The following is a 17214-nucleotide window of genomic DNA, read 5'->3' on the forward strand; positions in this document are numbered from 1 at the left end:
TGATTTAATTCTATTTACTTAAAATGTTTTTAAATGTTAACAAATTCAGATAAGTTGAAATCATGTAATTTTTCTCATCATAATGCAATAAAAGTTAAAAAAAAATAGTATCATAAAAAAAAGAGTGCATGCTATGCATAAAGAAGACCAGAGTTTGGATTTCCAGCAACCACAAAAATGCCAGATGAATGTGGTATACCACTTCTAATCGAAATGTATGGTAGGTAGAAATAGGAGATTCCTAGAGCACGCTGCTAGTTAGACTAACCTAATCAGTGAGTTCCGGGGTAATCTAAGAGACCCTTCATCTGTATATACAGTAGAGAATGATCAAGAAAAACATCCACACCAACCTTGGGACTCTACGTACATGTAAAAACAAACATCAAAGGACTGCCCGGCACTGTCATCAAGCCAGAACTCCAGTACTGCTGTGGTCACTGTGATGTTTGTCAACTATATGGAGCAAACCGCTTGGGGAAGGGGAAGATGTTGATGGTGGGGAAGGCAGAGCCTCTGTGAGGCAGAGGACATGTGGGGAAGCACTGTACCTGCCACTCTGGGACCCTCCCAAGCTGGGAAGGACAGTGAACACCTTAATTCCAGCACTTGGGAGGCACAGGCAGGTGGATCTCTGTGAGTTCAGGCCAGCCTGGTCTACATAGTGAGTTCCAGGATAGCCAGGGCTACATAGAGAGGGTTACACCTAGAATAAGTAGGTAAATGGATGGGTGGAGTCAATTGTGTTAGCAGCAGCAGAGGTCTTTGCTTTCCTCTGGCCAAATGGTACTACAAGCCTTGACCCTTTCCGCCTACGGTGCCAAGGCATGGTTAAGAGTGGCTGGCATTTTCAACTTTTTACTATTTCTAGCCTTTCAAATATGAGCAGAAAATCTTTTCATAACTGAAGTACTTTTCAATAAAACTAGAGAATAAAAAGAGAGAAAGCTGATCTTTATATCAGACATAGAATCCTCTTATTCACAAAAGAAAAGCTCAGGGTGTCCAGAGCCTTTTTAACCAAGTGCTCACTTTGGCTATCTATCTTATGGAAACTAGGGGTTTCGTAGCCTTTGAGAGACACTATGTAAGGCATCAGCACCTTATCACTTAATAGACTTAACTTCTCCAAACCCAGAAAGATTGGCAGCACCTTCTTGTAAAGTATATCATATTGGTAAGTTATCACACGCTGTTTGAGCTCACTGGTGACTGGGTCTGGAGAGAGTCCCTCCTCCTCACCTCAGACCAAGTGTCTTTGGCTGAAACCTGTCCTCCACCTTGTCCAGAGATGGGCTGGCCTCCCTCACGGTGTGGCAGGGACAGAGATGGACTGGCCTTCCTCACTGTGTGGCAGGGAGAGAACGGGTGAGCTAAACAGCCTGATTAAAATCACTGTATCCTTGAGAATAGCGAGAAGGTCAGCCCTTTCCAACAGAGGTTACTACTGTTTGTCCCGTGATATTAAAATCTCTGGAGAGGGAATGGGAGCCAGGAGTTCAGCCATGCAGTGCTCATACACAATTTACATGAAAGCATTTAACAGAAACTCCAGCTGACTGCCTCAATTTCCCCAGTCATTTCTGCTGGATGATCATAAGTGCCCGATTCCACACCTGCACCCTTGCACTTAAGTATTCTTAAAAGCCTCACCAGATCTCTATTTTCCCTGGGACTCTCCACGGGAAACCCCAGCTGGTGGTCTCAGCAGGGCCTTCCTGGTGGACTGCCTGGTTTGATGATGTTGTCCTTTGTTCTCTCAATGTTGGGCTACCCAGTCAACTCTTCCAGATGCCACATGCACAAGTGCCTGATTTCACAACGCCTGATTTCATGACACTTGCTATATTCCTGCTGTATCTCTCTATCAGCTACTTGTTATTTATTCTTTCGCTTGATGTGCTCAATGAATTTACACATTCACATGAAAAACATGGCAACCATATAGATAATTCTCCAAGCTGTAGAAAGCATCTCTTAACAGTTATTTAAAAAAAAAAAAAAAAGATTTAAAGATAACCTGCAGCCTGATGTAGCTTATAGTAATGTGCCCAGAGTTATTGTCAAAACCAAAAGGGAGGGGTGCTTGCATGGACTGTGGAGAATGCACCCAGAGTCTCTCAGCTCTGGCCAAAGGTAAAGGAACTCTCAGACTGAGCAGCTTGTTCCAGAGACTAGCAGATGGTGACAGATAGCCCAACTCTCCTCTTTATCTCCCAGTCTCCTTTGAGGTTCTCCTGGTGTTTGGAATCATGGATGAGTATTGACCACAGAGAAATCAGTGCCACTGAAAAAAGCCACATCTGGGGTGATAAAGCAGTTAGGAGCCTTCATGTCCTTTTCTTCTATCTCAGTGATCTTGAAAGCCATGTATCCCATGCCCTCTAGCTAAGAAAAAGCCTAAGATCACTAGTCACCCGCTGGAACAGCCCTGGAAGATAGGTGCTGTAGCCTGCTCCAGACAGTGGATAAGAAATTAGACCCTTTGTGTTAAGACATCCAGATTTCATGGTTTGTCCACTGAGGCAGTTGTCATCAGTTCTCTGGATCCAAGCATAGAAGTTAGATGGCAGAAATACCATTTAATGCTCTTTATCCTAAGTTCATGTTCATCAGATAATCTGATTTCTAATAGATCTTCTTTGCTTCCCTCTTCACAGGATCTTCTTGGCATAACATTCTGCACCTCATAATATGAAGAGCAGCCACTTATGAAGTTTTCTGGGCACCAGGCAGTGAGATAAATGACTCTAAAATACTACCCCATTAAATGTAGTTGGCATGGCAACTTCATATGGTAACTACTGTTATTAACCACTTAACAGATAAGGAATGTGACCCATGGAGCAAATAAATATCCTGTCACAGCCTGGTCCAAATCCTCTTGATTCAGTTCATTTGGCAGCTGAGATGTCATTCCCCACCCCCCATGCTCTGCAGGAGAGAATCCTGGCTCTCAGCAGAAGAAGGGTCTCCAGGGGCAGCCGTGCCTCTCAGTTGAGCCCTCTCCTGTCTTACCAGCCACACTCCAGCAACAGGAAACAAGTTTGCCCACTCAAGTGCCTCTGCTCCTTCTTCCTGTTGTTTACCAAGTAAGCTTCCAACCTCTGAAGCCTCCTATGAGAGCCTGCTCTTCTTCCCTCCCTTCCTCCCCCATCTCTCCTCTAGGCCTTCTCATTCTTCCTCCCTGTGACCCCTCACTGCCAGGGTTGCCTCTGGGTATTCTTTGGTTGTTGTTGCCCCACCAGGGTGCAGTTAGCTTTTCTTGCAGTCATACCTCCATGAAGAACATACACTGGGCTTTTTCATACCTGTATTCCATATGTTAATATGTGGAATAAGCAGATGTCTGATCACAGGGCTTCCTAGTCCCTTCACTTGTTTAGTGCTAGAGGATCTATAGAGCAGTGAAATAACTCTGTATTTTGCCATGATAGCAGATACATGCCATTACATGTTTATTCAAATCCATTAAATGTCTACTATGAGGAATGAACCATAATGTGAATGATAGGCTCTAAACCATTGAACTGCCCTTCTTTGCTGGCCCAAGACAACTATTGAAAAACATGGTTGTATTACCCTGGCGATGTTTAATCTTCATGGTCACTCTGACAAGATTTAGAATCGCCATGGAAACATACTGGTGTGTCTTTGAGAATGTTTACAGAAAGGTTTGAAGATAGAAGGGAACACTGACTGTGGGCGGTGTCATCCTTACTGTACTGACTGTTGGCTTAGGTTCCTGACTGCACAAAAGGGAGACAGAGAGCTTTGGCCCTTTCTTGCTTCCATCCACTTCCTGACTACAGATACAATGTGACCGCTCACCTTCTGCTGCCACACCTCTCCTGCCACAGTGGACTGTGTCCCTTCTTCCCTTCAGTTGCTTGTTGGGAATACTGGTTCAGCAATCAGAAAGTATCCAGTACAATCCCTCACAAGATGGTCTCTCCCATGCATGCATTTTGTGTATTGCTTTCCTAGTTCCTATGCACCTTTCAGTAAGCAAATTAAGTAAAGTGTGTGAGCCAAGAGATGGGAAGCTTCTGTTTCCACTTGTGTCAAGTTAAAATGCCTCAGCTCACAATCCTAGGGTTTGCTCATGATCTCCTCTTCCTGCCTCACCACAGCTTAGCACTGGAAGTGCCGTTCTGCCTAGTTGATAGATACAGACATGAAGTCACAAGGCCTGGGAGTTTTGCTCAGGACCACCAGTTAGTTGCAGAATCAGAGTTCAAACGTCCTAGCTCTGTTCTTGAAGCTTGTTTGCTCTCTGGACCTGCAGGGACCCTGTTCAGATGCCACACATGAGTCCCCAGATGATCCCCAGCTGACTATGCACCAGTCTCTTACTTGCATTTGATTCTGATGCATCTGACAATATCCCTGCAGCTCAGGGACCCATGAAACATCTCTGAGCACACAGTGTTCTGTAAAAAAAATTTTAAAAACTAACATGTATAATTGGGATGGCCATCCACTTAAGTGTACACACATATATATTCATGTGTTTGCACACATAAGTTCTTGCATACATGCATATGTGCCTGTGTTTGACTCAATACAAACTTTATTAAGGATTATGAGAAAAAGGAATCTACCTCTGGTGTTTTCAGAAAACATGTCAAGTCCTAAGCTTTTTGGAACTGTTGTCTGCCTCTTCACAGCTTTAAATTTTGACTCCTTCTCCTGGTCACCTGTATGTTGTTAACATTGTACATCCCCTGACTGTTGCTGGAGGCCTCTGAAAGAAGACCTCAGAAGTCACACCTGTCAGGTATGGACAAGTGAATGCTGGGTATCAGTGCAGACGGCGCTGGGGTCCACGCAGTTTCATAGGGATTCTGTGCAGGGTCTCATTCATGCAGATCTAACAATTCTTAAGATTCTGTAGAATGGAGGAACCCTCAGATGCCAGAGGTTCCCATTCAGTGACCACTTCACATACAGAATGGGCATTATCTGAAATAAGGATTTCATCAGCAAAGAGGCAATCTGACCTTATTTTATAAGTTTATTAGTGGGGTACAGGAGGCAGGACTGGGACCTAAGCAAGGTCCAGACTGGGTAGGGACTCCCAGTCCTATAACAAGAGATATGCCAGATACAACGGTGGCCAAGTGCTTGATCCAGGCTGGGCTGGTTCTTGCAGGAATGTCCATCAACACACTTCAAGTCTCTTGCACCCAGACTGTCATGGGCAGCAGGAGGACAGCATAGAGGCTACAATGGGGCATGCAGGCAAGTCCTTATGAATGTGTGGAAGGGTAAGAGAAGTAGTCCCTTTACATTGTGGCAGAAAGATGCATGAGATAATGTCAACCCTAGAATCCTGTGGGGTTAATAAAGGCAGAGGGGTCGGTGTGGTTAATAAAGGCAGAGGGATTGGAAAGAAGGCAATGTTGGCAACAAAGAAAAGTAAAAAGCGAGCAATAGTAAATAAAACAGAAGGATTTCCTGGAAGGGAGTCCAGAGAAAACCAAAGCTGGGCAGAAATGGGGGGACTAGCTGTCAGATTATCTCATGGTTTTCTTTGAGGGTGAGCCCAAACCCAAGGTCTTTCCTGAAACCTCCTTAAATTCACTTGCACTACCCAGTCTGGTCTTGGTTTCTCCACGGGGGCTGCAATTCCCACTACCAGTGACACAGCCCCCTGACAGTATGCCATAGCCCCCGGCCACAGAGCTCTGCCGGTAGCCGTAGGTGCCAGTGCTACTGAACCCGAAACTGGTCCCAGCACCGACTGCCCCAGGTGCGGAACTGCTGATGACAGCTGTGAGAGAAAGAATAAGAGACTGGCCATCAGTGGGTGTTTCAAGGTAGGCATAGCCCCAAGTCCCTTCCAGTATCCAATGACTCAAACATATCCCTGCTACTCTAGACGCCCACTAAAGTACTCACACAGACCCCAAATTTAAGTTTATTGACATGTACTCAATCCCAAGCAGATCAAGCTTTGAGGAAAAAGAGCCCAGATGTCACAGACTCCCCAGTCGGCACCTGCTCCTTCTTGGATGTACAAGGAACACAAGGTTTTTCCCCAAAGGAAAAATGATGTCCAAGCATAAGCTACTTTCTTGCGTTTGGCCTGAGAAGGCATCGTTACATTGTTTCTATTGGTGTTTCCTGTGGCTTGAATTAGGATACTTGTGCTGGGCTCCCATCTTAGAAAGAGTGGCTAAACTTTGTGGGGCTAGCATTAATACTTATCCATGCCACGCAGCTGCATAGGTCTCCCCTGACAGAGGGGATAGGTGACTCTTTTTCCCATCCTGCAGGGCGGTGTGGGCAGCAGGAGAGGGCATGCGGCTACCAAGTGTTTTATCCCAGTACTGGGGAAATGGTGAGCATGTAAAGTCAGAGTTGTGGGAAACTAACTCCACTGGTGAAGAAGTAACTGAATAGGTGAGGCAGCAGGAGGCAGAGCACAAGCTGCTCAATGGAACCCTGACAACAGACGCCCACTCATTCATTCATTTAGTACTTGTTAACTGCTTGGAACTATCCCCTCAGAGACATGAAATACTCACAAATGCTCACAGCATTGGTGTGTTCTCCAGACATCCTGCACAGAAAAAAAAGCATAGGGATCCTCCATCACACTTAGGATCCTGAGAGGTCCTTCCCATTATTCACCAGACAGTAGTCAGAATCACCACCAGTCTAGTTCCACCTCTGCCAAGCCCACAAGCCACCAACAGTCAGTTAACAACCTCTGTCTCAAGGCTTGAGCCTCCAAGACCCTCCTGCCCTCCCCAGTATACCTTCCCTACCACAGAGAGGGGAAAGCTGTACTCTTGGGGTTCTCACACTAACACTACTTCCAGGGCCCCACTCTGCCTTTGGAGTTTCTCTTGAACCCATTGCTTGACTGTGGAATAGCTGAGGCCCAAGCAAGTGGAGATGTGGGGATAGAGACAACTAAAGTGGCCATGGATGAAGCATGTGTGACTTTAAGCCAGTCCCAGGACTTGCAAATGCCAACTATCTGTGTCTTGTCCCTCCAACTGCACTGGACTTTGTGCAGCCTACATTATTACCAATTGAGTATTTTTAACTGACTGCTTTTTATAGGGGAAAAAAATGCATTTCTCTTAAAAGAAGGTTATATTTCACAATGCACAAAACCAGAATTGCATAACCAAATAAGAAAAGAAAGGGCACTAAAAATAAATGCTATGAAAATAAAGCAAGTTAGCTCAACAGAGAACTAGGTGGTACTGAGAGACTGAACTTAGGATCTTCTGCCCCTGTAACATGAACACTAGTTATTTGTAAGGGCCATCTAGTCCTTGAAGCTGGCAATACTAAGCTAAGATTCTGAAAAGCTGAAGGAGAATTTAAAGAACATTGCTGCTATCCTGCATTGCTGGAAATGGCTCTGGAATCTGTTTATAGTTAAACTAGAGAGCATCTATAGCTCCCCCAGTGTCTACACCCACATCACAGGAACCTGGATGGGGAGGATTGCGTCTGAGCACCCCTGCAGTTACCTGCACTCCTCCCCCTCCAGCAGCTTGCGGTAGGTGGCGATCTCAATGTCCAGGGCCAGCTTCATACTCATCAGCTCCTGGTGCTCACGCAGCATCCGGGCCAGCTCCTCTTTGGCCTGGTGCAGGGCTCTCTCCAGCTCATCCAGCTTGGCCTGGGCATCCTTGAGGGCACAGTCACCTCGCTGCTCGGCATCAGCAATGGCTGTCTCTAGATTGGAGCACTAAGGGCAAGGGGTAACACCCCACTGAGTTGAAGGTACCCAGGTCCCACTTTATTCCCATGTACTAATCGTGGATGGGCCTTACTCAACTGCTATACTTCCTGGAATGTATCAGGCAATGAGGACTTTTACTTGACCCCAGGGAAGCTTGTTATTCTCAGTCTTGGAGCTTTGTGGGGAACCCTATGAGGCTCTAGACTTCAGATGGGGAACAAAGTAGAGGACAAGATGAGGATTCTCTGAGGAAGGGGTTTCCAGAACAGAGGAGAAGGAGAAGGAGACAAGGCAGGGAGGCTCTAAGCCCCAGCCTTCCGTGGAGGTATGTAGGAGCCCCAGTCACTCACTTGCTTCTTCACACTCTCAATTTCTGATCGCAGTCTCTGGATGAGCCGGGTCAACTCAGAGATCTCGTTCCTGGTGTGCTTGAGGTCATCTCCGTGCCGGCCAGCTGCCAGCTGCAGCTCTTGGAACTGGCAAATGGTAGATAACAAGCACATATGTGACTCAAGGGTTGTGTCAGCCTAATTTAGCACAGAAATGATGCCTTTGCCTGGCACCACGCACAGAAGAGGGAAGGGATATAGCCATTTCCTCTCTAACCATCAGTCCATGAATTTTTTTATTTGCCTAAGCCTGGCTGAACTTTCTGAGGGTTGGATTTGGCCATTGGACTCTTGAAAGTCTCACCTCTCCACACTGCATCTTTAGAAGATGAATCCCCAACTATGACCTTCTCTGCCTGTAGCCCTTTGAGGTCAAGAGGAAATTCAAACTCCTAGCATGGCACAGGGTATTCATTCCTCACTGTCCCTGCCTGCATTTATCTGGTTCCAAGCTTTGACATATACTCCTTTAATATACCACCCTAAATGATTCTCACATGGCCCCATGTCTCTGAGGGAGTGTCAGCTTCTCTCTCCCCCAGAACTCTCCCCTTACACCCTCTCTCTTCCTTAAGTAGCTACAGCTCAGCCAGGTCAGGAGGCCTTCCCTAATCCTCTGATTAGGTACAATTCTGTTTCTGTGTCCATGCACTCCAGAAGTCAGACATACTATAGACTTCGATGACCTCTTCAGTGGATGGATGTTTTCTTTTATTTCTGAATTCTCAGTACATAGCATAGTGCCTTGCTGTGCTCAAGAGAAAGATCTGATGACTGACTGCATGAGGAGCCAACCAGCTGTATTTTCTCTGTTTCCCTTCTCCTAGCTAGCTGGGTTGAGCACAAGGTATTCAGGTTGTCTTGTTGGACTTATCAGGAGGGTGGGCTTAGCACTAGATGTCAGCTGTGAATGTCAGTTATCTCCAGCTGTTTGGGTTGCCCATTGAATAGTCAACAGAGAATATCCGGGCTCAATCTCTGAATTCGACTTAAGGGGTAAGCAGAACAGATGTGGTCTCTGATGCTTCAGGGTGATGTATTGCCTTGCCCGTGTCCCTGGATGCTAAGCCCTGATCTGCTTTAGCACCCTAGTCAGTGCCCCAGACTTGGGCAGCACCATTATCCCTTATGTACTAATTCCCTTGGTGAGTTTCCTGCTCCTGCAGGGCTCACTTACTCACATTTAAACTGTGGTAATAAAAACCAGCCTCACATACTGTGGCCAACACCCAAGCACTGTGGCTAGCACCCAGACACTGTGACCAGCACCCAGACACCAGGAGCAGCACCCATCCACTGTGGCCAGGACCTAATCACTGTGGCCAGAACCCAGACACAGTAGCCAGCACCCAAACACAGTGGCCAGCACCCAGACACTGTGGCCAGAACCCAGCCATAGCATCCTTCCCCCTAAGCCCATGGTGAAGTGGAGGTGCCAATAACCATGTAGCAAAGGGTCCATAATCACTTCTGTGAGACTTGTCTGATTCTTCTAGAAGGGACTATGGAGGTGACAGCCTGGGTTCGAGTGCTGGATCCTGACAATCCACAAGTTAAGTCACATGGCCATTTTTAACCCTGGCTTCTGAGGATAAATGCAGCAGGAAATGGGACCAGGTCATAGCCTACTCTGTTGTCAAAAGCCCAGGCCTGTGTTGCCCCTTAGGCCCTGAAGGCTAACCCTTCCCCAACAGGCTGAACCTCTCCATCCTAGACTGGGAAGGAGATAGGAAACAGAGATAAGGTCTCCAAGGGGTGATTTCCCTAGAGAAAGAGCCCAGTGAGCAGCAAGGAACAATTAGACAGTTACCATCATGATCAGAGAAGCCAGATTATCTAAGAGTCACCTCCCACCCACACCCATCTGAGATGTGAAGGATAGCAATGCCCTCATCATCCTGGGAGATGGACTTAAAGGAAAAGGTGGGAGTCGGCTGCTCCCAGATCACACTGAGGAGACCCGTGATTTACCATGATGACAGAGCTGAACCCCTGGTTACTCATGCCTGCCCTCCCCCACACGTACTGAAGAGCGCTCTGTCTCCAGAAAGTGGGTCCTGCCCAATCCCACCTAGTCCTGCGTTAGGATGCTTCATTTGCATCTTGCAGTTTTCACCCTGAAATGGCTGCCATGGGTCAAAGGGGAGTCCAAGGACAGAGTTGTGTCTTCCCCTTCTTGTTCTCAGAGTGCCTAACATCTTCCCAGCAAGCTGGGGGCTGTCATGAGTCATGGAACAGAGAAAATGAGGCCAAGCCAGATTCCCCTCCCTACACCTGTCTCTGGAGAGGTCTACCGTCAACCCCACCTTGGTCTGGTACACCATCTCAGCCTCCGCCTTGCTCTTCAGGGCAATGTCCTCATATTGAGCTCGGACCTCAGCGATGATACTGTCCAGGTCCAGGCTGCGGTTGTTGTCCATGGAGAGGATCACAGAGGTGTCACTTATGTGCGACTGCATCTGAGTAATCTCCTGCAGGGAACAAGAGGTGTGAAAGGCCTACTGTAACCAGGGGAGGGGGACAAAATGATGACCTTTCCCAGCGGGATAACCCCAGACCACCCCAAGCAGGCAGGCACAAGCAGCATTCTGTAAAGCTATGTGAGGACAGAGCCCGAGGTTCCAACACCATGTTGGAAAACTGCCCAGAAGATGTAAAGCAAACTGAGTAGAAAATCCATGTCTGTCCCGAGAGTAAAAAAGTGAAGGAAAATGCCTCGCTCTCACACAGCCTTTGAACTACAAAGCCCTCAGCACACAAGTGTTGGAGGGCTCCTGGGCTCTTAAACTGACTGATAGATAGGTAGTTTATCATCACAAATCCTTCCAGAATACAAAGCTAGAGGTGAATACAAAGCCTTACCCCCTCGTACAGACACTTGAGGAATTTGATCTCTCCATCCAGAGCATCCACCTTGGCCTGAAGCTCCACCTTGCTCATGTATGCGGCATCCACATCCTAAGGGGAACCCAGACACCTTCTGCTAGCCAACCTCTCTTATGAAATGTGTCTCCCCCCCTCTGCCCCACATGGTTAACCATCCCAGGAATAAACTCAAGACCCAAGAGGTAGGAACCTGACTTCATCCTAGACCCACTGTGAGAATGTCATCCCCTTTCTCCAAAGCAGGGTACAGAGCCTGTTTCTCCCCCACAGTCACTGAGGCAACCATAATAGTTTGTCAGAGATGAGAAGAGTTAGAAGTGGGGCTTGGCCCTTCCCAGAGTCCTGTGTGCTGCTGGGCATAAGCTGGGACTAACTATCCACAGCTGGATCCTTGTCCATTTACACAACTATAAAGAAGCTGGCTACGTGATCTGTGCTTGACAATCACCAGGGTCCACCATAGACATAGACAGCTTCTGTCTGGGACTGTGGGCTCCAGGCCCTCTCTAGGGAATGCAGGCCTCATTCCTTCCTCTGTTCTTACCCACCATGGGGGACGGAGGACGGGTACTCTGCTTACCTTCTTAAGCACCACAAATTCATTCTCAGCAGTTGTACGCTTGTTTATTTCTTCTTCGTACCTACATGGAAAGCATCAGTGAACAGAGGCTAGGGGTGCCAGTGTCTGTGAGTCTCTATCTGCATGCTCTCACTGAGAGATACAACAAGATGTCTGAATTGTGGGTCCTTAAGCAGGTGTTTTCTGCTGTCCCAGCTCAGTAATGCAGTTTGGCTGAGCCGTCAGTAGGGACCTGGGCCTGGTGGCTGGAGGATTTGGGTCTAGGGTTCTTCTGATGCAAGGAAAGTGAGTCCAGTTTTTCTCCTCCTCAAAATCCAAATCTGAAGAGCAGGACTCTGCCAACAGATGCCTGTCACCAACAATGCCGTTCCAACTTGACAGCTACCCTAACCCATGTCAAGAAAGAATGTGGCTCAGGTGTGCGGGACCCAATGAAAATGAGAGAGAGCCAGTGGGAAGTCTCCTGCTCTGTGGGGTTTCCTTGGAACTTAGGGCACCATGGGTGAGCTAAGGAGCTGGAGTTCTGTGTTGAACGCACACAGGGGCTCTCTAGGAGGGCTTAGGAGAAAACTACCTTCAAGGGCATCCCTCGCACTGCCCAGCAGGCTTAGTATCCACATCCATCCTGCTTGGTTATGCCCACGAAGGCTCTCCTCTTGCCGGGTAAGTGCAAATGGTTTGTTTTACTCAAGTTCTACCCTGCTGAGGCCACAGGCAAAAGTCCCATGACCTACTTAGGAAGCCTCACCCTAGGAATTAGCTAGCCCACAGTGTCCAACTCACCTCTTCTTGCAGTCCTCCACAGCATCCCGCATGCCCCTCAGCTCAGAGTCCAGCCTCACCCTGTCCCCAGATAGCGAATCCAGCTGCTTTTGCAGGCTGCTGATGTGGGCCTCATAAACAGGCTCCAGGTTCCTCCTGCAGTTGCTCAGGTCCAGCTGCTGCAGCAACTCCCACTTGGTCTGCAGCACCTGGTTCTGCTGCTCCAGGAAGCGCACCTGAATGCAAACAGAAGCCACCTGAACCCACTCCGCAACCAATGGGGTCAGGGGATGAGAGACCTTCTTTCCAGAGAAAAAGGGTGGGTTTTGATCTGCCCTGTGACCTTCACAGGTGAGCTCTGAGGAGGGAAAAAAAAAGCCCCCAGGTAGCTCCCTCTGGGAGTGCTTAGTCTAGCAGCCAAAAGGCAGCCCTGTCACACACAATGTTGGCTTGTTTGCCTCCTGGCCCAGGCTAAAACTGCTGGCTCAATATTGATCAACTGTAGAAAGGCACTCTGTAGCAAGTTCTTGGATGTTAAGTTACCTGCTAGCATCCCACTCCTCAGGGCCTGGTGGTGGTCTACTCTGTGTGGCCTGCTCCCTCCCTCCGCATCCATGGCCTCTCCCAACCTACGTGGAAGCCCTGTACTCAACTGTCCTGGGACCTTAAGCTCTTCGTGGTTTTCACGCCAGGAGTTTCCATTGCTCTGTGCTCACCTACCACTGACTCAGGTGCTCAGACTTCAGTATTCATCAGTATTCCTGGAGGGCTTGTGGGAATGCAGACTGCACGGGGCCCTGGCATTCTGCACCTCCCAAGGCCACTGCTGGCCTCTCCTCTGCCTTCTCTGGTTCTGCCCCACTTCTCCACCAAGAAACCATTGCGCTGCTTCCTAGACACCTTCCAAATGTAAAGAGCTTGCTCTATATGTGCCTTTAGGGCCGCCACCTCTCAGTTCTGGTGTCTGGGGATTGTCTCTGCCCCGCCCTGTGGTGTGTCTGTGTCCTGGGAAGGAGTTGTATCATCCTATCTCCAGGCGAGGCCCTGAGGGCAGTGGAGGTGGAAGAAGAAAGGAAATACTTAGCTATCAGCAGTCCCACCTTGTCGATGAAGGAGGCAAACTTGTTGTTCAGAGCCTTGATCTGCTCCCGCTCCTGGGCGCGCACCTTCTGGATCTCCGGGTCCAGCTCCACGTTGAGAGGAGCCAGAAGACTTTTATTGACTGTGACCTGGTGGATGCCTCCAGGCAGGCACAGGGATGGATTTGAAGGCCCCAGAGCCCCACTGCCAAACATGCTGCCAGCAAAGCCACTGGCCCGATTCCGGCCAAACCCATATCCCCCTGTGCGCCCGCTGCCACTAGCCACATTGAAGGAGATGCTCCTGGGGCTTCTTAGGCTGTAGAGGCTCCGACTGCTGAAGCCTCCGCTGAACCCTTTGCCCCCTGCCCGGTAAGAGGATGAGCTGCTTCCTGATAGCACAGCTGAGCAGCCGCTGAAGCCCCTGCTGGCAGCTCCAGGCTTGCAGGTGAATTGGCGATTCATCCTGAAGAAGCCACAGACAGGGAATGAGGCACACACCTTCACCAAGAGACTGACTGTTCACCGGCTTGTGATCTTGGTCTTCCCCTTTATAGAGCTCAAGAGAACAATTGCTCTAATTGTTGGGTTTAATTTGCCTGGAAGGAAGAAATCATTTTCTCCTATCAAAATCATAGGCATAGGGCAACATGAAAACCCCCAAAATGCTGGGCTTGCAAGTCCTCTGCATGTAATTGAGCCTTATCTTATTAGCATGGGGTAATTAGCTAGGTCATATTATCCCCAGAATGATCTTGGCTAGGAAGTTCGTCATGGTCCCAGCTGTCCTTCTCTAGAGGGTTGGGATTGTAGGAGTTCTGAAGGAGACTTGTAATTGACAGTGTCATCTCTGAGAAATCTCCCACCTGTGCCAACATCAGATCATCCACCTCAGAGACCCTGGCTAAGCTGCTTTCATGTGGTTAGGAAGTCCCAAGGCCTGGTTTCCCAAGGCTGCTGGAAACATTTCTCATGGCTGATTCGCCAGGGACACAGGATGGGAATCCAAATCCAGGCTCTACCTTCTGGTGGTGAACCTCCTGTGTACCTTCAGATAAGTCCCATGATCCCTTGCACCAGCCAGTTGCCCATCTACCTTTACTTGCATGCAAAGACTCCTACCCTCAGTCCTACAATGGTTGACACCAGTGTCCATCTTTCCAGCTCCATAAAGGACCACTTGGGAAACCCAACAGGAAGCAGGGGTGTGGGATATATTCTCCACCTTCACAGAGCCACCAGTGGCTTAGCTGATGCTGAACTCCAGCAGAGTTGCAGAACTATTGGTCTAGATAGATCTCTGAGGAAGATTGAATGTCAAGAAGCTGTTCCTCGAGAATCCTGGGTAATATGTCTCTGTTGGGAATCTTCTCTTGGCTTTCATTCTGATAGCTGAATGCCCTGTTGTCATAGCCACAGCTGTCTGATGTGAGCACTGGTCTGCCTGAACACCCTTCTCACTGTCTTCATGACCTTGCCTGTGGCTGCAAGCAACCAGTAGCAAAGGATCTAGGAAAAGAATGTCTCGGTGATAACTTAAGAATGAACTGACAGTGAAGCATCTGGAACTCCTTACCTATCTTCCTGTTAGAAATGGTTAAGCTCGCTCCTCCTATATGGAATGCTCTCCATCACCATCTCTTCCACTCTCATACACTGCTTCCCATCCCTCTCTGTTCCCATGCCTACAGGGGCAGACAAAGATGCAATTCATTACTGTGTATCTACACTGGCAAAACCTAGAGTTCTAGACACAGCCACCCACACTGCTTCAGTGCCTGCTCATCTGTGCCTAGCCCAAATCCGTGTCTCCTCCTCCCTGTAGAAGATCACATTATGATAAAGAAGATCACATGATAAGGAAGATCACATGATAAAGAAGATCACATGGCAGAAACAGAGCATCCCATTGGAGCTAGCATAATATGCAGCCTTTGTGACCCTCATCCACTCCAAACCCTATTTACAGAGTCTCAGGGCAAGCTTGGCTCAAAGGAGTATCATGGAGAAGGAGTAGCATAAGAAGTCATTCTTACATTTACACAAAGGAATATTACTCAGCTGTTGAAATGTTCTATGACATCATGAAATTTGCAGGTAAATGGATGAAACTAGAGGAAAAAAATCATCCTAAGAAAGGTACCGTAGATCCAGAAATACAAGCATGGTATGTACTCACTGATAAGTGGATATTGGTTATTAAATAAAGGATAATCATGCTACCACCCACAGATTCATAGAGGCTAAGTAACAAGGAAGGCTCAAGGTAGGGCACATGGATCTCCCTGGAAAGGGGAAATTGAATAGATTTTGTGGGTGGGCTGTGGGCAATGAGAATGGAAATAGAAAGGTTTCAGGGGGAGGGAAGGGTGGAGGGAGGGAGGGAAGGAGGGAGAGAGGGGAAGAATACTAGGAGAGAGGACTAGAATTGGGGGACATTTGGGAAGCACTGTGGGAAGCTAGTGCAGGGGAAACTCCCTGGAACCTGTGAGGGTGACCCTAGTGAGGACTCCCAGTAATGGGAGATACAGAGCCTGAATCATCCATCTTCTATAGCCAGGCAAAGCTGCCAATGGAGGGACTGGGACACCAAACCAGTTACAAAACCTTCAACCTACAACCTGTCCTGCCTGTAAGATCTGCTGGGGCAATGGTGGTGCAGAACTTGAGGGAGTGGCAAAAGAAGAAGTCAATGAAATGATTCCTAATTATATTCAACTATACTGATAGTTCAATGCCTAGCCAGTTGTCACCAGAGGCTTCCTCCAGCAACTGATGGAAACAGATGCAGGGAGCCACTGCCAAGCATTAGACAGAGCTCCAGTACACACAGCAGAAGAGGGGAGGAAGAATTGTAGGAGCCAGCTGGATCAAGAACACCACCATTACACAGCCTACAGAATCAACTAAGCAGGACTCATGGGGACTCAGAGACTGAAATGATGATCAGGGAGCATGCATAGGTCTTATCTAGTTCCTCTCCAGGTACCTTATTGTTGTGTAGCTTGCTGTGTTTGTGGGACTCCCAACAGTGGAGGCAGGGGCCATCTCTGACTCTTTTGCTGCTCTTGGAACCCTTTTCCTCCTACAGGGTTGCCTTGCCCAACCTTGATGTAGGTGTTTGTGCTTAGTCTTATTGTAATTTGTTATGCCACAATGTTTGGTTACTATTCCTGGGAGAAGAGAAACAAAGGAGGAGTGGATCTATGGAAGGGAAGAGGGGAAAGGGGTCTAGTAATAGTGAAAGGAAGGGAAACTGTGGTCAGGATGTAATGTATGAGAGGAGGAGAAGAAGAAGAGAGGAGGAGGAAGAGGAAGAAAAATAAGAGGAGGAAGAGGGGAAGGAAGAAGAGGAAAAAGAAAAGAAGAGGAGAAGGAGGAAGAGGAAGAAGAAAAGGAGGAAGAAAGAGAAGAGGAGGAGAAGGAGGAAGAGAAGAAGGAAAAGAATAGGAGGAAGAGAAAAAAGAGGAAGAAGAGAAGAAGAAAGAAGAGAAGGAAGAGGAAGGAGAAGAAGAGGAAGAGGAGGAAGAAGAGAGGAGGAGGAAGAGGAAGAAGAAAAATAAGAGTAGGAAAAGGAGAAGGAAGAAGAAGAAGAAGAGAATGAGGAAGAAGGAGAAAAAGAGGAGGAAGAGGAAAAGGAGGAAGAGGAAGAAGAAAAAGAAGAGGAGGAAGAGAAGAATGAAGAGGAAGAAGAGAAGGAGGAATGAGAAGGAGAAGAAGGGGAAGGAGGAGAAGGAGAAGGAGAGGAAGAGGAGGAGGAGGAGGAGAAGGAAGAAGAAGAGGAGGAGGAAGAAGAAGAAGAAGAAG

General features: G+C 48.0%; 1 protein-coding gene across 1 annotated transcript; it reads right to left on the reverse strand.

The window, feature by feature from the left end:
* Nucleotides 1–5368: 5368 nt before the first annotated feature.
* LOC116080187 (keratin, type II cytoskeletal 73) lies at nucleotides 5369–13894 on the reverse strand. The gene is made up of 9 exons (XM_031356472.1): nucleotides 13429–13894; nucleotides 12350–12564; nucleotides 11567–11627; nucleotides 10963–11058; nucleotides 10407–10571; nucleotides 8062–8187; nucleotides 7497–7717; nucleotides 6534–6568; nucleotides 5369–5776 (listed from the first exon to the last, which is right to left on the reverse strand). The coding sequence occupies exons 1-9, from the start codon at nucleotides 13870–13872 to the stop codon at nucleotides 5520–5522; spliced, it is 1620 nt and encodes a 539-aa protein (XP_031212332.1). The 5' UTR covers nucleotides 13873–13894; the 3' UTR covers nucleotides 5369–5519.
* Nucleotides 13895–17214: the final 3320 nt, after the last annotated feature.

This window comes from Mastomys coucha, unplaced genomic scaffold, assembly GCF_008632895.1.
Source record: "Mastomys coucha isolate ucsf_1 unplaced genomic scaffold, UCSF_Mcou_1 pScaffold11, whole genome shotgun sequence".
In the NCBI taxonomy this organism is placed as follows: Eukaryota; Metazoa; Chordata; class Mammalia; order Rodentia; family Muridae; genus Mastomys; species Mastomys coucha.